General features: G+C 34.3%; 9 protein-coding genes and 3 pseudogenes across 12 annotated transcripts, besides 1 other annotated feature; 6 read left to right on the forward strand and 6 right to left on the reverse strand.

Annotated features, from left to right (window-relative positions):
• Positions 1-218: 218 nt before the first annotated feature.
• Positions 219-5,973, forward strand: TVAGG3_1037240 (uncharacterized protein; the record flags this gene model as incomplete). The annotated part of the gene is made up of 1 exon (XM_001328399.1): positions 237-5,912. One exon carries the CDS (start codon positions 237-239, stop codon positions 5,910-5,912), a length of 5,676 nt encoding a protein of 1,891 aa, XP_001328434.1.
• A 524-nt stretch (positions 5,974-6,497) lies between these two features.
• Positions 6,498-7,215, forward strand: TVAGG3_1037250 (protein of unknown function, DUF4106 family; the record flags this gene model as incomplete). Its single annotated transcript, XM_001328398.2, has 1 exon — positions 6,498-7,215. A coding segment is annotated over one exon (718 nt), but the record flags the coding sequence as incomplete, so codon positions are not given.
• A 1,676-nt stretch (positions 7,216-8,891) lies between these two features.
• Positions 8,892-24,541: part of a mobile genetic element that runs on past the window's edge.
• TVAGG3_1037270 (protein of unknown function, DUF4106 family) lies at positions 9,027-9,938 on the forward strand (the record flags this gene model as incomplete). Its single annotated transcript, XM_051255354.1, has 1 exon — positions 9,027-9,938. The coding sequence occupies one exon, from the start codon at positions 9,027-9,029 to the stop codon at positions 9,936-9,938; it is 912 nt and encodes a 303-aa protein (XP_051080928.1).
• TVAGG3_1037280 (protein of unknown function, DUF4106 family) lies at positions 11,955-12,491 on the forward strand (the record flags this gene model as incomplete). Its single annotated transcript, XM_051255355.1, has 1 exon — positions 11,955-12,491. The coding sequence occupies one exon, from the start codon at positions 11,955-11,957 to the stop codon at positions 12,489-12,491; it is 537 nt and encodes a 178-aa protein (XP_051080929.1).
• On the forward strand, positions 12,739-13,536 carry TVAGG3_1037290 (uncharacterized protein; the record flags this gene model as incomplete). Its single annotated transcript, XM_051255356.1, has 1 exon — positions 12,739-13,536. The coding sequence occupies one exon, from the start codon at positions 12,739-12,741 to the stop codon at positions 13,534-13,536; it is 798 nt and encodes a 265-aa protein (XP_051080930.1).
• On the forward strand, positions 13,565-14,799 carry TVAGG3_1037300 (annotated as a pseudogene). Its single transcript has one exon. A coding segment is annotated over exon 1 (1,235 nt).
• On the reverse strand, positions 15,271-15,723 carry TVAGG3_1037310 (uncharacterized protein; the record flags this gene model as incomplete). Its single annotated transcript, XM_001328397.2, has 1 exon — positions 15,271-15,723. The coding sequence occupies one exon, from the start codon at positions 15,721-15,723 to the stop codon at positions 15,271-15,273; it is 453 nt and encodes a 150-aa protein (XP_001328432.1).
• Positions 17,098-17,922, reverse strand: TVAGG3_1037320 (KilA, N-terminal/APSES-type HTH, DNA-binding family; the record flags this gene model as incomplete). Its single annotated transcript, XM_001328395.1, has 1 exon — positions 17,098-17,922. One exon carries the CDS (start codon positions 17,920-17,922, stop codon positions 17,098-17,100), a length of 825 nt encoding a protein of 274 aa, XP_001328430.1.
• TVAGG3_1037330 (organellar and viral DNA polymerase type B) lies at positions 18,959-19,897 on the reverse strand (the record flags this gene model as incomplete). The annotated part of the gene is made up of 1 exon (XM_001328394.1): positions 18,959-19,897. The coding sequence occupies one exon, from the start codon at positions 19,895-19,897 to the stop codon at positions 18,959-18,961; it is 939 nt and encodes a 312-aa protein (XP_001328429.1).
• On the reverse strand, positions 20,035-20,376 carry TVAGG3_1037340 (uncharacterized protein; the record flags this gene model as incomplete). The annotated part of the gene is made up of 1 exon (XM_051255357.1): positions 20,035-20,376. The coding sequence occupies one exon, from the start codon at positions 20,374-20,376 to the stop codon at positions 20,035-20,037; it is 342 nt and encodes a 113-aa protein (XP_051080931.1).
• Positions 22,033-22,942, reverse strand: TVAGG3_1037350 (annotated as a pseudogene). Its single transcript has one exon. A coding segment is annotated over exon 1 (910 nt).
• On the reverse strand, positions 23,029-24,037 carry TVAGG3_1037360 (annotated as a pseudogene). Its single transcript has one exon. A coding segment is annotated over exon 1 (1,009 nt).

Below are 24,541 nucleotides of genomic sequence, written 5' to 3' on the forward strand. Positions count from 1 at the left end.
AAAAACTTATTAAAAAACCAATTCTTCAATTTAAACAATAATATATAGATTCACATTAAAAATTACAAATTATGATTTATATTTGGTTGCTATTAAGAGTGTGGCATCAAGGTACCGAATACAAGACTAAAATGAGAGATAAAAAGTTCTGCTTCATTTCATTCAATGAGATTTCACATTTACTTGAAATATTTTGATCCCCTAATTTCTTTGGAATAAAAAAATTCAGATTTTGAATGGATGAACAATCTAATCGGGAAACCCGCATGACACCCGAAAATCTACCCCCACCAATAGTAACAAAAACAACATTCACAACAGAAAATCTCACAATTTCAAGGGAAATAACACAACAATCAATTAAAGTATCAACTAGAACTACTCATCGAAGACGAGAGTCCTCCATTGCTAGGTTTTCAATGACAGAGACAGAAGAATCATATTCTATTATTTTTTACTTTATTATTCAATGTGATCTTAAAACGTTTGATATTAACTCAACGAATTATCAAGAAAAACAACCAGTTACAGAACTAGTAAACAATATTCTTAGCGAAATTAGAAAAAATGATGATCCTAACAATTTTTTTAGAAATTTTGGGAAAAATTGGGCTGCGAAACTCATTTCTCAGATGTTTTCACAATCAAACAGATTTGATCAACAATCAATTCTAACTTTAAAAGAAATAATCCAAATAATTTTTCAAAATTTAGTTGATTCTTCATTTTATTTACCGAACTTTTGTACTACACAAGATATACAAGCATGTTACGAAGATTTGTTCAGTCAAATACAGAATTTTACAAAAAATTATCAAAATTCTAATTTTAACAACATGTTTTCATCTTTTGATAGCATTACATCATTATTTCAACAGAATTTCGACATAGAAATACTAATTTCCAATCTAGAAGTGCTAATTAAAGCTCGAGATTCGTTAAATTATTCAATTCCAATTATAGCATCACAAGAGACCGACCAACAACCGATAAAACTTTACATAAGTAGTAGGATACTTGCCCTGATCGATCATATCATTTCTGAAGTCTATTCTTACCCCAGAGGACCATTTTCAGCCAAAGATTACAATTACGCGATCAGAGATGTTCTATATAATCTCAACAACTATGAAGAATCACCGAGATTCCCAAAAGATCTTGTTTTCGACAAAATAAAAATTCAAAATATTATTGAAACGGGAGACACGTCAGACATCGATAAAATATTCACAGAAATACTAGAAAGAGTTGATCAGATCCATAAGAAGTTCAAAACAGGAAAAATTGCTCAAAATGAAATTTTATTAAGAAGATCAATTCGACATTGCCAATGGATTGGTCTAAGAGTTACAGATACAACTCCTATACTTGCTGACAATGGATTTAACAATATCCCGAGTTTTCCAGATTTAGATCAAATTTATCCAATAGAATTACAAATAATCGATTTAGATTCCATCATTCCATCACCAATATCTCAAGTACAACCAAGTTCCAGGCTTCCTTTTAATGAATCTGTGAATTATATCACGAATACACTTGCTCCATGCAGAGATGGGCTTTTATCCATAGGCAACAACATCTATTCTAACATTATATTCGCTTACCAATGGAAAGAACCCCTTTACAACTCAGCATCTTTGATAAATTTTTTATATCAGTCGGGCCATGATGTCAACGAATACCTTTCTTTGTACGGCTGGATTGTAAACTCAATAAAAATCAGGTTGTCATCAGCGAAAGAAGAAAAAAATCTGGAAAATCGCTTTTCATCACCAATATTACTCATGAAACGGGTAATGTCATATTCCTCACAGTTATCTGCATGTCTTTCGTCTATAATATCACAGAATCCATCTAATATACAGTACTATGTTGGTTGGAAACCATTTTTTGACGAAACATACTTTCTTTTTTCGAAATTAGACGTTTTTCAATTGTTTTCTCTCATACAAGGCACTCTCCAGAACTTAGACTTATTTGTTGTCAACGCCAAAAACATTGACAAAGAATTTCCAGGGTTAAATGTATCACTTTTATCTCTTTCCCTTCAATTTTCAATGCAACAATTGAATCAATTTATTTTACAAATAAAAAGTGACACAAATCAAAGCATTACAGATCTAATAGAAGATTTCAAGCAGTTGAGGCATTATACGAAGAACACACAAACCATATTTTTACAGAATTCCAACAATTACTTTGTTTTGTATTCTATATCTGAATATGTCTTGTTTTTCAGCAGATTGATACTCAGTTTGGAAGGAATGAATGATTTGTCACAAACAACAGTCAATTTAATAATAGAAAAACTTGAAAAATTCTCTTTAGAAATGTCAAAAATTCCTTCAATTTTGTTGTCAATTTTTAACAAAAGTAACTGTCACTTTTTGATACAAAAGATATATTTAATATTATATAAAGTAAAACAGATGATTCCTCCAAAACCAATGACACCATGTGCAAATCTATTTCTACAAATAGAAAACGCTTTGTCAGCTTTGATTATTTCATGTCACATGTCTGAAGAACATGATTATTTTTTGTGTCAACGTGAAAAGATACAAGAAATGACTGTAAAATACAATAAAGTTGTCGATGAATCGGAAAATGATGGTCTCATTATAAGAAATTTAATAGATCATCTAAATAAACTTGAAAAAGATCCTTTACTAAATATTCATGCCAAAAAAGTGACACAACTTTGTAGGGAAGTTTTAAAAATTGTTTCTCCTTTGGATGGAATTCCCGTATCCCCTTTGATTGCAGCTGTTTCTTCTGATGACAGAATGTCCGAACAAAAGAAAAAATTTAAATTTGTCAAATCACCAAATAACCGCAAAAAACCGTTAATTCATTCAATGGGATCATTATCATCCATAGAATTAGACACCAGGAAGCCTATCCTCGTTGATCCGAATTCTCCTATCAAGTACAAACCATCAGGAAAACACGTTAATTGGACATTTAAGTGTCCGAACAGACCAACAACACCAATTCATTCTCCTTCTATGAATGAAATTGATTCTGATTTGATTCCTCCGCAAATCCCTGCTTCCCCGTTCTTCGGATGGTCCCTGAGACTCGTAAGTGATAATATAGAAGTAATTCCACCGCCTATTGTCAAATTCAACCGTTTACATAATTCAAATTCTGAAAAAAGTGTCGAATTTTTTGACTTCACTTTTCCTGAACCACAAACAAAAGAATACAACTCGGAAGATGAACATTCAGTTGATTCTTTAAGTCGACAATTGTCTGATATTGAAATGTCACCTTTAATTGACCGTTTACTATTTGCAGAACGACATTTCAACCGTTTGAGGTCAGAAATTCCTCATGTTCTGACAAATTCAAGCGGTTTGACAAGAATTTTTGCCTTTTTCAATAAATTGAAAAGTGAACTGACAAATCCTGACACTTTTACGACATTTTCAGAATTAGCGAGTGCTATTGACTTCAAGACAGACTTATTAGTCGCTGTTTTGGGTGAATACAAAATTCATAACAAGAAAAGTGACATAATTGATGTCATTGAACGATGGTTTTTTTATTTGATGAAGAACATCAACTATATACATAATTTGGCGCAAAGTAATGATGATACAGTGATTTTGCAAGCTTCTGATTTCTTTTACGGTTTCTATCGTTCTCTATCGGCCATGACAAGAGTTGTTAAAGATATTGATCAAAATTTGAATAGAAATTGTTTATCTATCGTCCACACTTCACTTTTGCCACTTTGTTCGAAATTAAATGGAATGTTACAGATGACAGAAATTCCATTTGAAATAAGAAGAAATGATTTGCAACTTTACATTCAAAAAGTGACAAATTTAAGTGAAAAAAGTAATTTCACTTTTTCGGAAGAAAATTATTTGAATTCACAAATAAATTCCATACAAAACAGTGGACAAAAAGACAAATTAAGTTACGAAATACATAATAAAATTTGTCTTAATTTGGTCGACCAATTAAAACGTGACACTTCAACAACAAAAGAAAATTTATACAGATCAATAGTTGTTTTGAGGTATTCGATAAGAATTCTTAAAATAATAAATAAGGTTAATGACGAAACCGATGATTTTCTGATAAATCTTTTAAAAAGAAACAAAGACAATCTAAATGAAATTTGTCTTTATCTCAATGAAAAAAGTGACACGAATAACCTTATTCCTTTAACACGTATTATTTCCAAATGGATTGAATTTTTACACCAAATTATCATTTCGCTTGATTTCTGTGTGAAAACGACGAAAAACATCAAAAGTTTTCCAGAAAGATACCATTTTATTTCTGATTATATTATTTCTGTAATTTCTTCTCTGAGTTTCCTTGAAAATGAAAAATTAAATGGAATTTTGGACCTCAAAAAATCATATAATACTTTGATAATTGGTTTGCAAGCAACAAGTGATTATTGCGACCAATCTTTAGTATCTAATAACTCAAGTGAAGATGAAAATTCTGATAGTGAAAGCGAAGTCTCCACGCCCGTAAAAATGGACAACTACGAAACACTTCAAAAAATTTCGCAGTTCGATTTCGGGTTTTGCCAAAATGGCTTAGAAAAAAACTTTACAAATTTGTCATGGCTGTCAGATTTATGCAAAACTCTTTCCGAGCACAAAAGACCTGACACGAATCGCTGTTTCTCTATTATAGAAGCAACTTATAATTCAATGAAGGGAAGTCCATTTAGCTTACATCAAATTAATCAAATCACTTCACCTACTGAATTTTCTCGGAAAAGATTAAGTTATTTTTGTTCTATTTGCGCTGTTTTAGGACAATTCTGCGAGATAAACTCTGAGTTCTTGAATGGAAAGAAGTTTTCAACAAGAAAACTCAAAAAACACTTATCTTCTATCAAACAAATTTCTTTTGACAAAAATTTGTCAGAATTTGATTTCAAAGATTTTTTCAGAAAAATCAGAATTTCTAGAAAAAATGATACGATCAAGTTCGAAGATTTGCTTGATATAGAAGCTGATTTCGTTCGGGTTTTCTATCATAACTCAAAGGATTTGATGAATCACGTGGAATTGCGATTAATCAAAGCAGAAAAAAGCGAAATCACAAAATTGAAAGAAATTTTGAATTTTTCTGAAATTTCAAATAAAAAGAAAGTCAAAATTTCGGAAGTACATAGGCGATGCTGCCTATTGATAGACTATTTCAGATCTAATATATCTGAATACAGTTTTTCGACCCATTCAGACAGAGATTGTATTAAATTCATAATCGAGTTCGGTGAGATGTCAAATGAGCTGAAAAATATTTGTTCCAGGTTAACAGAGAACCAATTGTTCGTTCAATGTTTAACAAATTTTGTTTTGAATTTTCATGGCTTCATTTCTAATTCAATAAAAGTTCTTGAAATAGGAACAACATCGTTCTTTTCATTTCCTATTCAAGCAACTGTTGTCGACAAGTCATTAAGGTCATTGTCGACAAAATTAATTTTATTGAAGCAATTTGATATTCCAGAGTCACTGAAATACGAAGAATCTATTGACGTGTTCTTGAGATATTCAAAACTGATCATGAAAAACGCTGAAATGATGAAAAGAAAAAGTCCATTGTTCTCAAATTTATTTATGACAGTTTCAAATGGACTTCTTGCCGTGAAAAATACATCTGTAATTACATTATCAAGAGCTTCCGATTTTAATTCTTTGATTTCTTTGCTGTTTATTGCCGATGATTTAATTAATTTCATTTCCCCAAAATGGGATGCTCTTATCGAAGAAAATCTATTTGAATTGGCTTCTAACTCTCAGAATATACTGAATAATGCTGAATTGTTCGCGAAAAATTTTCCATATTGCATTCAAAAATCGGCGAAAATCAAATTATCAATCAAAAAGGCTATTAAAATGATATCTTTATATTCCGAGCCTTTATAGAATTCTCTTATAATTATTATTTTGTTTGTTTGTTAATAAAATTACTTTATCTTTCATTTAATTCGGTGATTCTTTTGGGCCCTAAAAAGAGACTGGCAAAGATATTATTGTCAATGATTAAATAATGTATTTAAGAAGATAGACTTCAAGGTAATTTAATGAATAGAAGTATAATAAATCTTTATCAATGGTTAAAATTCGCAAGAAAATAGTATTATAAACAAACATATTGCTATAAAAAGTGAAATGATTTGGAAATATTTTGTCAGCATATGGCATTTTTAGTCAGCTTTTGGAACAAAAAAAAAAAAAAAAAAAAGGTAGTGGGGCCTCCAGGCACTTCGTGCCCTCTAGCCCTGAAGATGTTTAGTATAACTTTGTCCGGACAAGTAAGGGTCTATCGTCGCTACAGGAAAAGTTACAGGCGTTCCAAGGAAGTAAACTTTGAGAAGCCTTTTCCCCTTATAGAATGAGATAGGACGGTTATTTTACAAAACTGACAACACTTTGACCGAGTAGTTTTTTGTGCTGAACAAAAAGTGTCATATAAACATCTGTCAAAAACCGTTTTTTACTTCACTTAAAATGCCACGTAAGCTACGTAAGAATATACGTAAGAGGAAGGGAGCATTGAAACATCCAATAGTAAAACTGACACCACAACAACAGTTGCAACAACAAATGATGAATGACCCCACTATGTTGCAACAAATGTCAAGCAACCCTATGCTTTTAAACCGAGTTATTGGTGCACAGAGTGGAGGTTTAAGAGCGGCACTTTTAGCGAAAATGACAGGCTATGGTGGAGCTGCAGACGGAACAGCTTATAACCCTCAAAGTCAAATGAATTTGAGTTCACTCAAAAATCAAATAACAGATGTCAAAAAGTCAAACATAGACATACAGAAACAAATAAGTGAAAACGAAAAGAAACTAGAATATGACAGACACACAAAGAAACTCAATGAGTTAAACGTAGAGAAAAAGAAGAAAGAAGAACAACTGAAAGAACTAAGTACAGAGGAATATGCGAAAAAAGTGTCAGAAAAAGCAGCAGAAGTAGCAAAAATGGAACAAGATGTTATAAATTTGAAAAACCATACTACTCAATATAAAGTACTGAAAGATGAAGAAATAAAACAAAAAGCCCTGAAGACATATATGGATAGCGATGAGTATAAAAAAGAAGTTGAAGCAAATGTAAAGGCAGAAAAACTTTTACAGTTGCAAAACCAAACCGTACAGTATGAAAACTTAGCACAAGAAAGTAAAAATAACGACGCAGCCATGCAAAAGGCAATGAAAAGCGCAGAATATATAAAAGCTAATAATGACTGGTTAGATGCCCAAGCCAACGCCAAAGCAGCCCAACTTATAGGGTCAATAAGGACAAAAATACAAGCGGATGAAGACAGTTCAAATGAAGCTTTAATGAATGCTGACTTTAAGAACGCCTTCGAAGCTCTTCATAGTAAGGTGAAACTAGTGAACGACTTCTCATCTGGAAAGAAACTGAAGTCTGAAGGTTTCGACAACGAGTTAAGAGAAGTAGCACAAAATATGACGAAAATAACAGATGCAGCAACGAGACAGGCAGTTCAAAGTGCCTATGACGCCGTTAGAGCAACTGTTGTGGAAAGTCAAGAAAAAGAGTTACAACAGACCAAAACAGACCTAGTAAATGCTTTCTTAAAAACGAAAAGTCAGGTAGGACATTATGCTGCAGATGGAACATATGTGCCAGCTGGTGGAACTTATATACCACCAAACCCTCCAAGAGAAGCACCTGCACCAGGACTACCTAAAACATTTACATCGTCACATGGACACAGACACAGGCATGCACCAAAACCAATACAACAACCAACAGTTCAAAATCCAGCACAACAACCAACAGTTCAAAATCCAGCACAACAACAACAACCAAAACCAACAGTTCAAAATCCAGCACAACAACAACAACCAAAACCAACAGTTCAAAACCCTGCACCACAACCAAAACCAGCACAACAACCACCTCCACAACCAGCACAGCAACCAACAGTTCAAAATCCAACACAACAACCAACAGTTCAAAACCCTGCACCACAACCACAAACAGAGCAAGGACATAAAAGAAGTAGAGAACAAGGAAACCAAGAATTCTTAAAAATGCTTAAGGAAAATTATGGTTACCCAGATACTCTTGACTTTAGTGACAGATATAAAGAAGCTATTAGAAAGTTCAAGGAAGGAAATACTGACCCGAACCTATTTAGCTTTATGGTTCAGCACCAAATGGGATATAATTTCAAACCTGGAAAATACAAGCTCGCTAAGGGATATGATTTAATAGCATATCATCCAAATGACATGGATGAATTTACTCCGAGATATTTGGTGTCAGAGATAAATGATAATTCAACTATCTTCATGAAACGCGTAAAAAATAGAGACGGAACGAAAGAAGAAAGGGTTATGAATGCGGATGGCTTAAATAGGGAACTTGTTAAAAACGGTCTCGGAATATATGAAATGCCAGCAGATGAGGTACAAGAAACTCCACAGGAAGAAGTTCAGATACAACCAGACATGGAAGAAATAGTTCAGCAACAACAGCTAGAAGAGCCTGAAGGAAACGAACAAGTCCCTCCTTTGGAAACTAACTTCACAGAACTAGATGAAGATTTGGAACAGCCGAAAAATCTTGACCCTCAACAAGAGTATGCGGAGAATATGGAATCTTTCCAAGAGTCTAAGAAAAATTCGGCTGACATAGTAGAAGAATATCGAAAAATGTTCGCTGACATACAAAAGACTCCAACATCAGATGAAAATATTCAGCATAGAATGGAAGTACTGAAAGAAAATGTACGCAAATACAACAATCCTTTTTACTTACGACCATATAACGTTCAATCTTTGGCTGAACTCGGTGAAAATAAAAGGTTAAATTTCAACAAAACATATAGAAATGAAACATTGTTTAAAGTTCATTCAGAACCTAACCAATATGGAAACAAACCTACTTTTGTTTCTGCAGACTATGGAACTACAATGAGATGGGGTCATAAAGCTAATCCGGATAGGTGGTTCATAAACTTACAACCACAATTCCAAGAAGTTGTAGACGCAATGGAAGTGAATGGTGAACCAGATATAGCTGGTATTTTCAGCGCGGCTTTAATGCCATTGAAAGATATGAAACATGCAGATATTTTGGACCAGTATGAAATGAACATGGCTGATGGAAATATAACACCTGACGTTCTAGAACATTTATCTCAAAGAACTACACAGAACCATAGAGATGGTATATTTGGTGAAGAGTTTAGAAAGAAAGTTAGGGAGATAGAAGGAAGAGAACCTATTGTACATGACCTTGCAAACGAAAGTTTACAAAATGTCATAAAAACTTACTTTGCAGACAATGAACTGAGAAGGGATGAATATTTAAGAAAACTCAAATGGACAGTACCAAATGAAATGTTAGTATTGAAAAACATGTTCCTTGACAAAATAAAACCAACTACAGAAATAAATGACGCAAGCCTGAAACGTTGGGTAAAAGCTTTCCCATTCACAAAAGATATTATTGGTAACATGGAAAGAAAACCAGAATGGCTACAAAAACATATATTTGGAAACGAGCTTATTCCATATGGACAAGCTATATTTGAAGAGCTTGAACCGGAAACTCAGGAAAGAGTCATGCAAACAATACGCGAAGACTCAAATACAAACTATGACAAAATCTTTCTAGGATATAGGTTACCTGAGATGGGCGACCAGAGCCCAAAGGCAAAAAGGACATGGGAAATTTACAACATACTAGGTGAACATGAGGCAAAGATGCAACAACTTAAAGCAGAGGGCAAGTTACCAAAAGCGACACCAAAGAAGAAGAGAAGAGTAGAACAAAGTGAAAGTAGTGAAGAAGTAACTTCATCTAGTGAAAGTAGTGGCAATGAAGGAAAAAGAAGAGTTAAAAACTCAGTCAGGAAGAAAGTAAAGCTTGGTCCGAGTGGGTTCTATTATGACACATAAATCCAACTATTCTATATTTTTACCCATATGAAATGTACGCCGCTCAGAATATAACGCCAACAGTTTTGGATGCCATGAACGGAAATGTTTCCGAATGGTATAACGAATGCGACAATGCCATTAGAAGGTCAGAAATAGTTCCTGGAACTTACGAATATACAACTGCTGTTTCTTATGGAAACGTAGGTGAGTTTGGAGAAGGTTCTTCAACAACAGTAGATATTGCTTGCGACAGGTTTCATATTATTTCTATTGACAACTCATTCTTATACGTGGAACAAGACATTGAAATAAAACCTTCTGCCAAGTTGTCTGACAAGAAAGGTTGCAATGGAATTTTCTATGTCGGATACCAATATGCTCCAGAAGTTTTCATGGGATATAAGATATATTCTAACTCTGACTTAGTTCAAACAGTAACATGGGCAAACTATGAATGGTTCGCTTTGAGAAACTCAGTACAACCACAAGCTAGAGAACAAACAGACCAGTATGCAAATATTGAGAAAATAAGAAGACTTGACCCTAACGTTCCAGGAGTTTATGTTAACCTTTCTGGTTCAGATGGAACTGCTGCCACTAAAGTAAAACTGAAACTTAGAGTTCCTTTGTCATCTTTCCTCATCTTCAGGTTTTTAAGATACTTGCCAAACTGGGCAGGAAAAATTTCTATCGAACTTACTCCAAGCAAAAATAACTTAGTCATTGCACCAACACAAGACCCATTCACTATTACAGACGTAAAGGGAACAAATCAAACGTCATTCGCCGAATTTTGCAAAGACAAAGTTGACTTAGACTTTGGTTTCTCAAACTTCAACAATGAAGTAAACTATTATTTCAATGCTGCTGGAACTGCTTGGGACCCAGTTAAGTTTACATGCGAAAAGTTTGAATGCAAGAGAATAGAAAGCAGACTTGCAGTCTATATGTTGGACCCAGATATTTCAAATGCTTTAGCTGCCAAATATATTGCAGTTCCACTTATGTTCCCTATACACCAAATATCTGTCAAAGACTTTGCAGGTGAAGTTGGAAACCAAAGTGCTGACCCAGGTGCAAGAACAGATATTGCTTTAACAACTGCAATGAAACATGCAGATACTATGTTTGTACTGTTCAGACGAACTATAAATGACTATTCTTGTTTCTACAACCCTGGTATTAAATATCATATAAACATAGATGGCAAATATTATCCAAGAGAAGAATATTCTACAGTTGAGGATATGAGGTCATACAACTTGACATTAGATGCTATGAACTTTAACAACAATTTCACAACAACCATTAACCCTGAAATGCAAAGTTCTATTATGCCATATGTGAAAGTATGGACTCATACAGGAGGTCAAAAAACTCAATATACAAATGGAGACCGTTCAAACTTTTGGCTTGGCATTCCATTTGCTGACTCAGAAGACTTTATGGGTGGTATTTCAACTGTTGGTACTGTACAAATACAATATACTGGTGACAGAGACGGTCCAGATGAACTGAGAGCAAAGAAGTTTACAAAACCAATAGCACTTTTCACGGAAGATGCTCTTTTGAAGATTCGTTCGATGAAACCTGCTGGGGCTCCTCAGATTGGCATAACGACAGCTTCCATCGAGCAGATTTTGGCAGCAGGTCAGTAAGTTGTTCTTGAACTGACTTCTCTCCGTCAAATATTGACAGTACGCCAGTTTTGACATAATATTGTAAGATAAACTTACCTTTAGAAATATCTGTAAGTTTTGTTGTTATATTTTTGTCAACGTCAAGAACTTTCACCATTTCAGTTATACCAACTTTCTTTGCTTTATGGAAATATTTAGGTTCAGCAAATATTGCTATTCTATAACATTTACCATTGTTTGTATAAAGAACTATTCTGTCAATGTATTTGTATTGTTTGTGTGTGTAAACTTTGTTCTGCTTCAATTCGAAGAGATACTCGAATACGTCCATCTTTTTATTCTAAGTAAAATGTCATTTCCGAAAAATAGAAGCGTGAGTGTTTCAAAAGGTTTAATGGCGGTGGCAGATGTGAAGTTAAATTCACCAACTCAAACAAACAGTCAAAGTGTTATTGTCAATGTCAAAGACAGAGATGTTGAAGTGGGGAAACCATACGAAGACGAAGATGGTATAACAATTGTTCCTGTAAAAGAACAACCAACATATCCTGAAGTTAGCAGAGACTTAAGTTCTGTTGCAGATATTCGAAACGACTACCAACAACTGAAAGACAAACTTCAAACTCAGGAGAAGATTTGTCAAGCTTTAGGTATAATGTTAAACTTGGTCGAACACAACCCTGTAAAAGTGAACTCATATGTCATTGCACCTCATGAAGTCTTGAAAGAACTATTGAAACTTTTGACAGAGGCAGACGATATAAACATCAAAGAAATAGAACCCGACATTAGTTGCTGTGGTGTTTCATATAATGTCATTGACAAGATATACGTTATGAAAGGAGGTGAAACGTTGAACTTAAAGTATAGTTTCCCAGACGTCATAAAAATATTTGACGACCACAACATTTCATTAAAATTTATTTGCTAAGTAAAAATGTCAAAACTTCTTGAAAGATGTTTGAAGAAAAATAATATAGACTTTATTTCATGTAAAGGACTTTACACACTTTTGAACGATATGAAAGACCCTGTTTTGTTTGTTCGTGTAGACAAAGGAAAGTTCTATGTCTTTACAAAATATTTGAACTTCTTAGACAGAGAACTTCAAGAAACGCCATGTGAAAGTTTAGATGAAGTTCTTCTCCACTTTCAGAAAAACTTTTAAATATATATAAATGGCAGAAGATATAATGGTTTATACTATTACGACTAAAAACCCTGAGTCATATAATTCTATAACAACAAACTTACAAAGTCCTCAAGGACGATATTGTAAACTAACCTTAAACACAATGACGACTAAAGCCTGTTTTGCTCTTTTGACACCAGAAGACTTTATTGTTGTGAATGGTAAAAAATACTCCTTTGAAGATACTTACTCAGATATACCACCAACAGGTTTTGTTGACTTATTTAATACTTTAAGGACGGGTGTAACATGTGCTGCAACTAGAGCAGGTTTCATTATGTTTGGATGTCCGACTGAGTTTACTATAAACGATATGAGCTATAATACAAAACTTATTTCTGGTTTTTACTACCAACAGTTTCCTATAACAGGAAAAGGTGTCATACAAGGTTTGTCTGTTCCGTTGACTTTAAGTACACCTATTTTATATATTGTTTCAAACTTAGGTTCAAAGTGTTATTCGAATGTCGACAGAAACTATTATGACCAAAAGATACTTATGCGTATAAACAATACTTTCTCTGCTGGTTTGCCTATTGTTCATTCGAATGCAGAATTTTCAACCTTAGTGAACTCAAACACTTTGGCAAGTATAACGTTGACATTAGTTGACGCAAACTTTGTTCCTGTAAAACTTTTATGTCCTATGTATTTGTCAATGACGGCAGAAAGTTTCGAATTGGAAGATGCAACTGGTGAAAGTATTGTATTACAAGAACAACTTCAACAACAAATAGCTCAAGAACAACAAATGCAACAAATGCAACAACAAAGTCAAGAATAAAAAAAATATTTTTTTTATTTTTATAAAAATGTACAGAATAGATGTTTCAGATTTTTATGACTTCCAAGCATTCAGAAATATGTGTCCATTTAGAGACTATAACAAAGCAGTCGAGAATTTGAAACGTTTAGTCATTTATGTCGATTCTGCCCCAGAATGTTATGTTATGAAAGAATGGGATGTTGTCTTTAACAAACCTAAAGCGACAATAGTTTCAGAACAAGAATGTAGACAGAAACTTAAGAAAATAAAAGTTGTACAAGTTGGCATGAAGATGTTAGATGCTTGGGATATCTTATTGTCAAAGTTAGAAGATTTTTCAGTTCGTGGTATAAAGTTTTATACACCTTCTCCAAACTTCTATTCTATCTTCACTGGATATAAATACGAACAAGTAGAATGGAAAGAAAATATTATAGAAGCTTGGTTAGACCATGTCAAAGAAATTATATGCAATGGAAACGAAAGAGTCTATGAGTATATCTTATGTTGGTTTGCAAACATCTTACAACATCCAAGTGCTAAAAATGAAACTGCTCTCATTATAATTGGAAAACAAGGAACTGGTAAGAACACATTCTTTACAGATATTTTGTGCAAACTGTTAGAAGGTTATTCGAATCCGAATATGACAAACTTAGAAAACATCTGTGGCAAGTTTAACTCCTCAATAGAGAATATGAAACTTATAGTTTGCAATGAACTTCAAAGTATAGATACAACAAAAGTTTTGAACTCAGATGCTTTGAAGAGTCTTATAACAGACAAAGTTGGAGTTGTTTGAAAGAAAATATAAAGACCAAAGAGTTTGTGAAAATGTTGCAAACTTCATTATGGTTTCAAACAATGCTGTTCCGATGAAGTTAGAAAGTTCTGAAGAAGATATGTAGTTGTCAGAACGTCAGAAGCTCATATGCAAGATACAGAATATTTTGACGACTTAGCAGAAACTTTGACATCTGACTTTTACAACCACTTGTTCTCATATTTTATGACATTAGATATTTCAAAGTTCAATCCAAGACAAATTCCACATACCGAAGAGAGACAAACATTGTTAGAAGCAAACAAGAGTGTATATGAACTGTTCATAGATGAAACTGACTTTGAGTGTTTAGATGAAAGGTCATTGTACGATTCGTATAAACAATATTGTCAAGAATATGGTTATATGACAGCGTCTAAACGAACATTCTTGGCAAATGTCAAAAGTCTTTTAGACGTACAGAATGGTGTATATACAAAGAAAATTTTTATGAGTAAATTTTAAAAAAAATATTTTTTTATCCGATAGAAAAGATGGCAAAATTCATCTCAGTAAACAAGTACATGTCAGGACTTAAAGAAGAACTAGACCCATTCACATATTTGAATGTTTACTTCTACCATTTTGAAAAGTCTTCATTCAGCAAAGTTTGGAACATCGAACCAGTTAAGTTTGCTATTGTGACTAAAATGGTGCGAAATTTGAAGACTTAGACATAGAAGGTTTGTTAGCAGTCAAAGAAAGTTTTGACAGAAGGTTTTCAAACCTTAAAGAAGGCAAAGCATACAAACTTGTTATACCTTATGAACCAAAGAAGACAGACGACTATGAATATTATGAGTCTAAGATAGTTGAAGTTCAAGGTAAATTGGGTAAAAAGATTTTAGAGTCTAAGCCAGTGTTTGCTCCTAAAGAGGAAGAGAACATTGACATTGACCCAGAAATGTTCTAAAAATAAAATTTTATTTTTACATGTCAAATTTCTTTTTCTCTGGAACTGGTTCAGATTCTTTCTTCTCTTCTTCTACTTTCTTTTCTTTCTTTTCTTTCTTCTTCTTTTCTGGTGGAGTTATGTCAAATTTGGCGCAACTATATTTATGTAAAAGTTCTTTGTCCTTTAATAGCTCATCTATTCTGTTTTCTATTTCATCTTCAAGAACAGCGCATGTGTCTTCTTTGCATTCTAAGAAGTTTTGTTGGACTTCATCTCTCCAAGAGGCGTCATCTCTGTCAACAAGTCTGTCATTGACAAATTTTAAGACTTCTCTGCCTAATGTTTTATGGTTCTTGTCATATTCCCAGAAACAGAACTTTAGAACAAATTCACCTTTCTTGTTTACACTATGTAAGATTTTATGGTCGACAGATGTTTTGCTGTCAAAAAGTTTGTCTCGAATATAGATAGCGAAATCGCTAGACATTTTCTAAAAGATAAAAATTTTAATTTTTCTAAAAATATGTTAGAAAAAATTTGCTGACATTGACAAGAAATTTGAGAAGTTTTAAAACAAGAAAAGAGGAAGTTAGAAAATGCTCAGATAAAACCCATACATGACAAGTTCTTATTTGCTCAGAATGGTATAACAGGTCTAATTGCACCACCTGGGTCGGGTAAGACTTTCACTTATCTTAAAATGGCTGCACAACAAACAAGAACTAGATGAGAAGAACCCATTCTATGAGTTAGTTGTTATTTGTTCGACTTCTGGTCAATTGACCAAACCGTCAATTCGTTCAAAGATATTATAAAGAAGTCTAAGTTAGTATGTATAAAAGACTCTGAGTTGTTAGATTGGATAAAGAAGTACCAAAGAAGAGTTTTGAAGTATAATGCTATAAATGAGTATATAAATTCTAAGTTTAAAGACCCAAATGAGGAAATGCAGAGAATATTAGAGAAGAAACACTTCAGAAACAAACAGAAAGAGATAGAATACATTTCGAAGAAATTGCAATCTTACGATTGGAAGACATACCCATAGGTGTCTTCTTATCTTAGATGACTTTGCTTCTCATCCTTTGCTTAAGAATAGAGAACAAGATATGTGTCGAATTCTTAAGAGCTCAGACACTTTAAACATCTCAGTCGTAAATGTGTACAGACAGCAAAGAGTTTAAGTAAGGATGTAAAGAGAATACTTACTGACATTGTACTTTTCCCCGGATTGTCCGAAGACGATTTCATGGAACTTATGAAAGAGTCCATGGCAGGTAAGTTTGACAGACATGAACTATGGGAGAAGTACAAAGTCATACAAGACCCTCATACTTCTTTCAGAATTCATATCTACGCAAACAAAGTTCAAATTGTAAAAAGTCAAGCTTGAAAAATCTAAGTGTTTAGTCTTAGTAAGTAAGTCTGTTGTGGTGCTGGGGCTGTCGGTTCTTCTGGCTTTGGAAGGCATTCAGGAAGAGGAACGTCAGTTATCCGTTTGTGTCCTGTCGGAAGGAAAAATTTTTCCTGTCGGATGGAAAATTTTTTCCTGTCGGATGGAAAATTTTTTTCTGAAGTTCGACCAAAAAGTTCTCAATTTTCGAAAATTTGAATGGTTTACGGACGGACAACTGGAAAAATTTTTCCTGTCGGATGGAAAATTTTTTCCTGTCGGATGGAAAATTTTTTCCTGTCGGATGGAAGAGTTCTTCCTGTCGGAAGGAAGAGTTCTTCCTGTCGGAAGGAAAATTTTTTCCTGTCGGAAGGAAGGACTCGGAATGCCAGAAGGATTTGACGAGGCAATTTACCTAATTGAGCTACTTGAGCCATCTGAAGTCAAGCGTAAAAATAAAGAGTTCATCTACCCTACTTGTTTGAAGTTGTCAAAATACTCTGTTATTTTTTCCTTCAGTAGCGGTAAGTCTTCTTTGAAGGTAAGAATTGTACAACCTTTCATATCATAGTGTGTTTGAGGTAACGTATCTTGAACTATTTGTTTCACATCTTCATTTGGGGTCATTGAAATCGGTAAGTTTTCGCGATAGAACCAATTTCTGTCAGATTTGTAAATCTTAGCAAGGTCGTAAAAGCTTTTGTTGTTTCTTCTGACTAAATGCAACATAACCATATCTCTGTCTTCTTCATTTTCCATCTCTTCAGTATAAATCATATACTTATAGTTCTTTTCCTTTCCTTTTGGTACCGAACGTGGTATTCTTTTCTGAATGCTTTTGTCTTTTGCTTCAATGACTTCATCTTTTGCTTGAAGTTTCTTTTCCATCTCTTCACGTTCTTGTCTATGAATTTCGTCAAGAAGTCTGTAAATATACCAAGCATAACGAGGCGAAGCCCACATTGCAATAGCATTTACAAGAAGTCTATGTACATACCAACCTCTCAAACCATTTGGCAAATTTTTACGATTTTCATGAGTTTTAGGCGACCCCGAAAAAAGTCGGTCTCGCTGTGCTTCGCTCAAAAGTTCTTGTGTGCTTTGGTTTTTGAACCAATCGTCTGTATGTTTGGTATCTGGAGCAAAACATGCTGTCAAAATACTTTGCATCTGGTACATATCGTCTTTGACCGAACGAATGAGACGGAGTTGTTTGTTAAACTGTATGTACTCGTATTCTTCATTTATGGCTTCATGGACTATAACTGTTGTTGTGTTCTCGGTTGTTGACATATCTGTCTTTACATACAAAATAAAAAAATAAATAAAAATAAAACTAACTTTATTTTTTCTATCTTAAGGAAATTCATGATTTTCATGTGTTTTAGGCTAGACCGATAAAATCCGGTCTAGAGAAATTTCACGATTTTCATAGAGTTTTAGGCGACTAAGTTTTTTTCCCTACTCGCTGTTCTTCACGATTTTCATGTGTTTTAGGCTAGACCGATAAAATCCGGTCTAGAGAAATTTCACGATTTTCATAGAGTTTTAGGCGACTAAGTTTTTTTCCCTACTCGCTGTTCTTCACGATTTTCATGAGTTTTAGGCGACTAAGTTTTTTTCCCTACTCGCTGTTCTTCACGATTTTCATAGAGTTTTAGGCTAGACCGATAAAATCCGGTCTAGAGAAATTTCACGATTTTCATACGGAATCTCTTCTCTCGGTTTTTCCGAGGGAAGCAATCTTATGCCATTTTACTCAGAATTTTGGTCATTTTTCAGTAAAAATAATGTTTAGGGTAGAAGGTTAGATCTAACCTGTTTTCTAACCTCATGAATTTTCATGATTTCATCGAAACTAAACGTATATGTTTTGTCAAGACTTCTTCGTATATGTTTTGTCAAGACTTCTTCGTATATGTTTTGTCAAGACTTCTTCGTATATGTTTTGTCAAGACTTCTTCGTATATGTTTTGTCAAGACTTCTTCGTATATGTTTTGTCAAGACTTCTTCGTATATGTTTTGTCAAACATGAACGTAAATGTTTTGTCAAGACTTCTTCGTAATGAGCGTAAATCAGACAAAAATAATGTTTAGGGTAGAAGGTTAGATCTAACCTCCTTTCTACCCTCTTTTCTACCCCAGTTATTTTATAAGCGTTTTACATGGTAAACGTTATTTTTTAAATTTTGTGAAAACTCAACGGTTTGACACATGCCCTAAAAATTATTTTACTCAGAATTTTGTTGCTGAATTCAGCAAAAATAATGTTTAGGGTAGAAGGTTAGATCTAACCTGTTTTCTACCCTCTTTTCTACCCCAGTTATTTTATAAGCGTTTTACATGGTAAACGTTATGAATTCGTGAGACTTTAAACAGTTTTGTAGCTTCTATTTCTTCTTTTAGTACATCGAATGTTTTAACTATGCCGAAAGTCTCTTTATACTTCTTCTTGACGTCAGATAGAAGGAAATCGTCAGCAGTTGGATAGTTTTTGTTCAGAAATTCTAACATGTCCATTTTATCTTCTGCTGGTTTTTCTGCTTCTTTCTTTAAGTCTGCATAGTCGTTTCTCATACGTTCTATCTCTTTGACGGAGTAGTTATATTTCCTCATTGCTGCTTTACATTTAGAACATTGCGGGTTCATTTTTGCGTTATATTCTGAAACCTTACCAGCTAGAACAACTAAGGCGTCAATGGTTTTCTTCATCTCAAACATAGCGGGTCTTATCTGTTCATTCCATACCTTGCCTCTTCTATCTTTATCTCTTATCTGCCATACACATTCAGCAACTAACGAAACAAAGTTGTCGTAGGTCTTAAATTCTTCAGATTTATATATGTCAGAGATGTTCTTATATACCATGTCGCAATCTTTGTCCATAACCTTATGGTTGCAATGAAATCCTAGAAACTCATAATTTACCTTTCGTATGAACTTCTTTATTTCTACTGAGTCAGTTGCTTTGACTTCTATTTCGTCGAATTCAGGAATAGTGAGTTTTTGTTGTTGGATTTCAGGTAGTTTAGGCAAATGGTCAATAATGTCCTGCATTTCATAAAGATATTCTTCATTTGTTTCATCTTTCGCACTACAGTCTAAATTACTTGTTAAAAGTTCTTGCTTTATCTTCTGGATTTCTGTTTCAAAAGTATATGAAGAAGGAATGAAGCTTTTCATCTCTACTAACATAGATGTTGGATTCATGACTAGCGAGTTTGGTGCTGTAGTTGTTTGAATTGTTGTTGTGCCGATTGTTGACATTTTTATTTTTTTATACAAAATAAAAAAAATAAAAAAAATAAAACTAACTTTATTTTTTATTTCGGGAAAATTCATGAAAATTCAAGAGGGTAGAAAAGAGGGTAGAAGACAGGTTAGATCTAACCTTCTACCCTAAATTATATTTTTTGGTCCGGGAACAACTTTCTCTCAATTGGAGCTGTGGCATACTCTTTGCGTAAACGGTTCAGACCTTCTTCGAACTCTTGGTCTCTCTTCGATTTGGATTGAGATTGGAATTGCTGAGGTGGAGCTTGCTGGAACATCCAAGGGTTGGGGCAGTAAGGCATAGGCAGAGGAGGGTAGTTCGGGAAGCCTTGTGGTGGGTAGTAACCTTGAGGTGGAAATTGGTAGTAATTTGGTGGAGGTACTTGCTGGAACTGAGCTTGCTGAGGAGACTGTTGTGGTTCTTTAGGTTCCTCTGGTTTGGGAATGGACTGGGTTGGTGGGACGTGGGACATTCGTTTGTGGCTTAACCGTCGGACCACAACGATAAAAATCTCTGCTACTAGCAGTACTTTTACTGACAGTAGCAGTACTTTTACTGACAGTAGCAGTACTTTTACTGACAGTAGCAGTACTTTTACTGACAGTAGCAGTACTTTTACTGACAGTAGCAGTACTTTTACTGACAGTAGCAGTACTTTATCGTCGAAAACCCTCTCAAATTTTCCTTTTTACTGACAGTAGCAGTACTTTTACTGACAGTAGCAGTACTTTTACTGACAGTAGCAGTACTTTTACTGACAGTAGCAGTACTTTTACTGACAGTAGCAGAGATTTTTATCGTCCAACTTTACAAATGTAAACTTATATCGTTCTATTTTCTTCACTAGGGTCTAACACCAAAGTAACCTTACAAATGTAAACTTATATCGTTCTATTTTCTTCACTAGGGTCTAACACCAAAGTAACCTATGTACATGAAATTTCACTGCATAAAAGGAAAAAACCTGCGCGAATCGGGATTTGAACCGAGGTCTTCGACGCCTTTAACGAGGTAGCCCATACCACTGAGCTATGAGCCGCTTGCATATTCACAAAAATAAATTGTTTTCATGAGTTTTCTACGATGTTAGAAAAAATGTTATTTTCTAATATCTTCACATTCAATACTTTTTCAGCACTTTTCCGTAGTTATATATGAAAGACAATTCGAGATAAAAGTCATAGTACAATGGAATAATATGTTGCACACATTTGTTGTGAACCAAACTTGAAAGTCAGAGAAAACTGTTACTAGGTGGTTCGTAGAATTTAGAAGCAAAGTCATAAAAGTCCTTACCAATACATAGAAAACTATTGTTGCTTGAACTGAAACTTGCATGACACATAACATTTTGAGGGTCAAACACGTTTCTATAAACTGTCAAATCTGCTGGTGGAAGTATAAAATTGAAATGGACCATCTGGTGGTAATGGTTCGTTCTGGTTTAGTAACCGAAGAAATTGTGCCCAAGAACGTTTGTCTACTTTCCAAAATAAAAACTCTGTATCTCTGGAGGGTTAATTTCAATCTTTTGAAATGAAACGGTGGAGTTCATCTTGTCATATTCTAGTTTCAGATAGTATGTTCCATTTAGTAAAGAGTCGTATTTTTTTTTGAAATTCCCAATAATATTTGTTCATTTGAGTTTGAAAGTCATTTAGAGTTTTCTCAAGACTTTCGTCTGAACGAACTGTAAAGATTCTCATTTCGTCAAATTTGTCTATTAGACCATCAGAACCTTTATACTGCCCATGAAAATATACTACGAACATAAGCGTTAGTTCTATTTGAAAACAAAACTCTTCTAAATCCTATTGCCTTTGCATCTGAAGGACTTTGAAGCCAACGAATTGGATAGTCAAACCTGTATGTTCGGGATGAAATTTCTTCATCTGATATTGTCCTACCAGCATTTGTAAAGATATAGTCTAACGGTTTTGTATCTGCTACTTTTGTTCTTTGTTTTTCAACCTGAAGCATTTAATATATGTAAAAATATATTGTTTTAAAATGGTATGCCATTTCATATTTCTCATCTAACAAACAAGTTTCCCAACGGTCTTCTCCAACAAACTCAGCGTACAGTTCAAATAAAATTTTAAAAATGTCACTTTTTTAAAATAAATTTTTACTTCATGCAATGTTTTATTTCTGTGCCGTCTTCAAGTATACCCCAATATTTCCTTTTCGATATTACATGAACTTCGGAAAATACCTTATCTAGCTTAAAAAGCCCATCTTTTCACTGACTAAACCATTTCAATGAGTTTGTTGTATCCTTCTTCGTTCGTCATGAGTGCGTCAATGTTCTCATAGTATACCACAACTTTCGATTTGACTTCGGAGAAGAATTTTTGTAGTTGTCAAGGACTGCCTTTGCGAACTGAGGGTAAGACCAATGTTCGACAATAGGTTTTAATGTGGTTACTAAGCCACTTTGACCTTGAGTGAATTCGTACTTCAAAACAAAAGGAGAAAACCTTTCAACAAAGTTGTCGACCTTCTCATAATGTTTACTCTTCATCTCTTGAGGTTTCTTAATGGAATATCCCCATGTCGAATTCATAAGCAATTTGAGTGTCATTGCAAGTTTGGGGTTTGAAGCTTTCCTAATATCATACAGTTGTTGTATGACTTTTCCAACTGTATAGTTCCTTCCGGGAACTCACCATCTCGTTTGGAATTCCAGTCGGAATATATTGGACAAACCTCATGTATGCAGCGTTAAGGTCGACATAGTATATCTTTTCATCTGAGTCGAACTTGTCGCAACCAATTGGTCCCAGTTTGTGGAAATTCAAGTGAGTCTCTTATCTTCTGAGAAACTTCTCCTGTTATCTCATAAACATCGTCGAAGCAACCTGTTTCATATAAAACCTTCTGACCTAACTCAGATGCTCTCAATACAATTTGACGTCAATTGGATGTCTCAATGGAAGTTTGTTTATAGCATCTTGAAGTTCTTGCAACCTCATTGGAAGTTCTTCTGGTTCAGGTTGGTATCCGAACAATCCAACTCCTTGTGGAATTGTGTACTTCTTTTTGTACTAGAACTTTGTCTGGAACAACTTTTGGTTTGCTAACAGTGAAAAGTTTGTTTCGTCTTTTGGTACAAAAGTTTCTGTCAGCTTGTCATCTGGAATTGGTTCCAACAAACCTTTCTCGAAAAGAATGTTTACAGCTCTGACAATGTTGCACTTGCCTTTTCCGAACAATGGGTTTGTAAGACTTTCGTTCAACATGAAGTGGTTGTGGACAATTACAATCTTCAACCATGGTAAATTGAACTCAACAACATAGTCGTCATGTGAAGAACCTTTAGCTGTAGGTATGTTGACTCGGATATTGACATTTGCCAACGGTGCAATTTTTGCCAATTGACCTCTGAGAATGTACCTTGTCTTCACACATGACTCAAGATACTTCATCTTCTCATCTGAAACAAGACCAGAGTTCCTGAGACATGTAAGAATGCAAGGTTCATTGACAAATTGTTTCAATTGAATTGTAAATTCCATACCTTGTCAAGTCAATGTCAGACTTATTTATGAACGGGAAGTATCCAGCATGTTGTCTGACTGCTTGAGGGTTAGGTTGGTACCATTCGAACTTGACACTTGCAATTCCTTCAATTGCATTCAAAATGTCTGAGTCGGAGTCAACCATTTGTCTCTCTTTGTAGTCTTGAAAGCGTCAAGAAGTTTTGCAGCTGTTTGTTCATTGCCATTTGCATAGTAAATGTGACCATCCAAATCTGTTATGGTCAATCTGAGATTGTGTCCTTTCTTATTTCCGTCTTGAATTGCAGCAAGTACTCCCATGAAGCCTTCTTTGTTCTTTCCTTCGTCAAAGTTTACTGTAAAGGTTCGACCAGATGTAATTTGACTTCTAACTTCACGGTACTTCTCATATGCATATCTTGTTCTTTCCATGGGAGCATGACCATCCTCTGCACTACCTTTTTTCCTTCTCAAAGGATGCAATTGTTCGTCATGTTTCCAGTAGAATCTGGCAAAGCCGTCGTGTCCTTCAACTTGAGGTTCACTAACATCGAAAGGCATGTTCATAAGACGTTCTTCTTCTAACCTCTCTAGTCTGTTTGGATAATTTGCACGTGCTGTTTCCAAATCCATTTCGTAGCGAAGACCAGACAATTTGTCATAGACTTTTATGGGTTCTTCCCTTCCTATATTTAAAATTCTTCGAAACTCTCCAACCATATCTTTGTAACTCTGCTTTTATTCTAGCAGATTTTCTATCCATTCTATATGGGGGCATTTTTATAAAAAATAAAAAAATATTTTTCTTTACTTTACATAACCGCCTGCTGCCATAAGTCTTTGACGCCAACCCATACCAGCTAATGAAGGTTGACTTGGTTTAGTTTGGAAACTAAACTTTGGTTTTGGTTTATCTTCAGTTTTTGGTTTTTCTTCTTCTATCGGTTTTTCGTCACTTTTCGGTTCCTCTGACTTTACTTCACTTGCAGGAACAGTTGTGTCGTCAACATCTTCATAAATATCATATGCCATTTGTTTTTGTTTTCCTTTCAACTTTTTGTGTTTGTTGTAAAGTTTAGAATATTTCGACTCTAAGTCAATGAGATGTTCTATAATGAACTGTTGGTCAGTGAAGTA

The sequence above is a fragment of the Trichomonas vaginalis genome, chromosome I (assembly GCF_026262505.1).
Source record: "Trichomonas vaginalis G3 chromosome I, whole genome shotgun sequence".
NCBI lineage: Eukaryota > Parabasalia > Trichomonadida > Trichomonadidae > Trichomonas > Trichomonas vaginalis.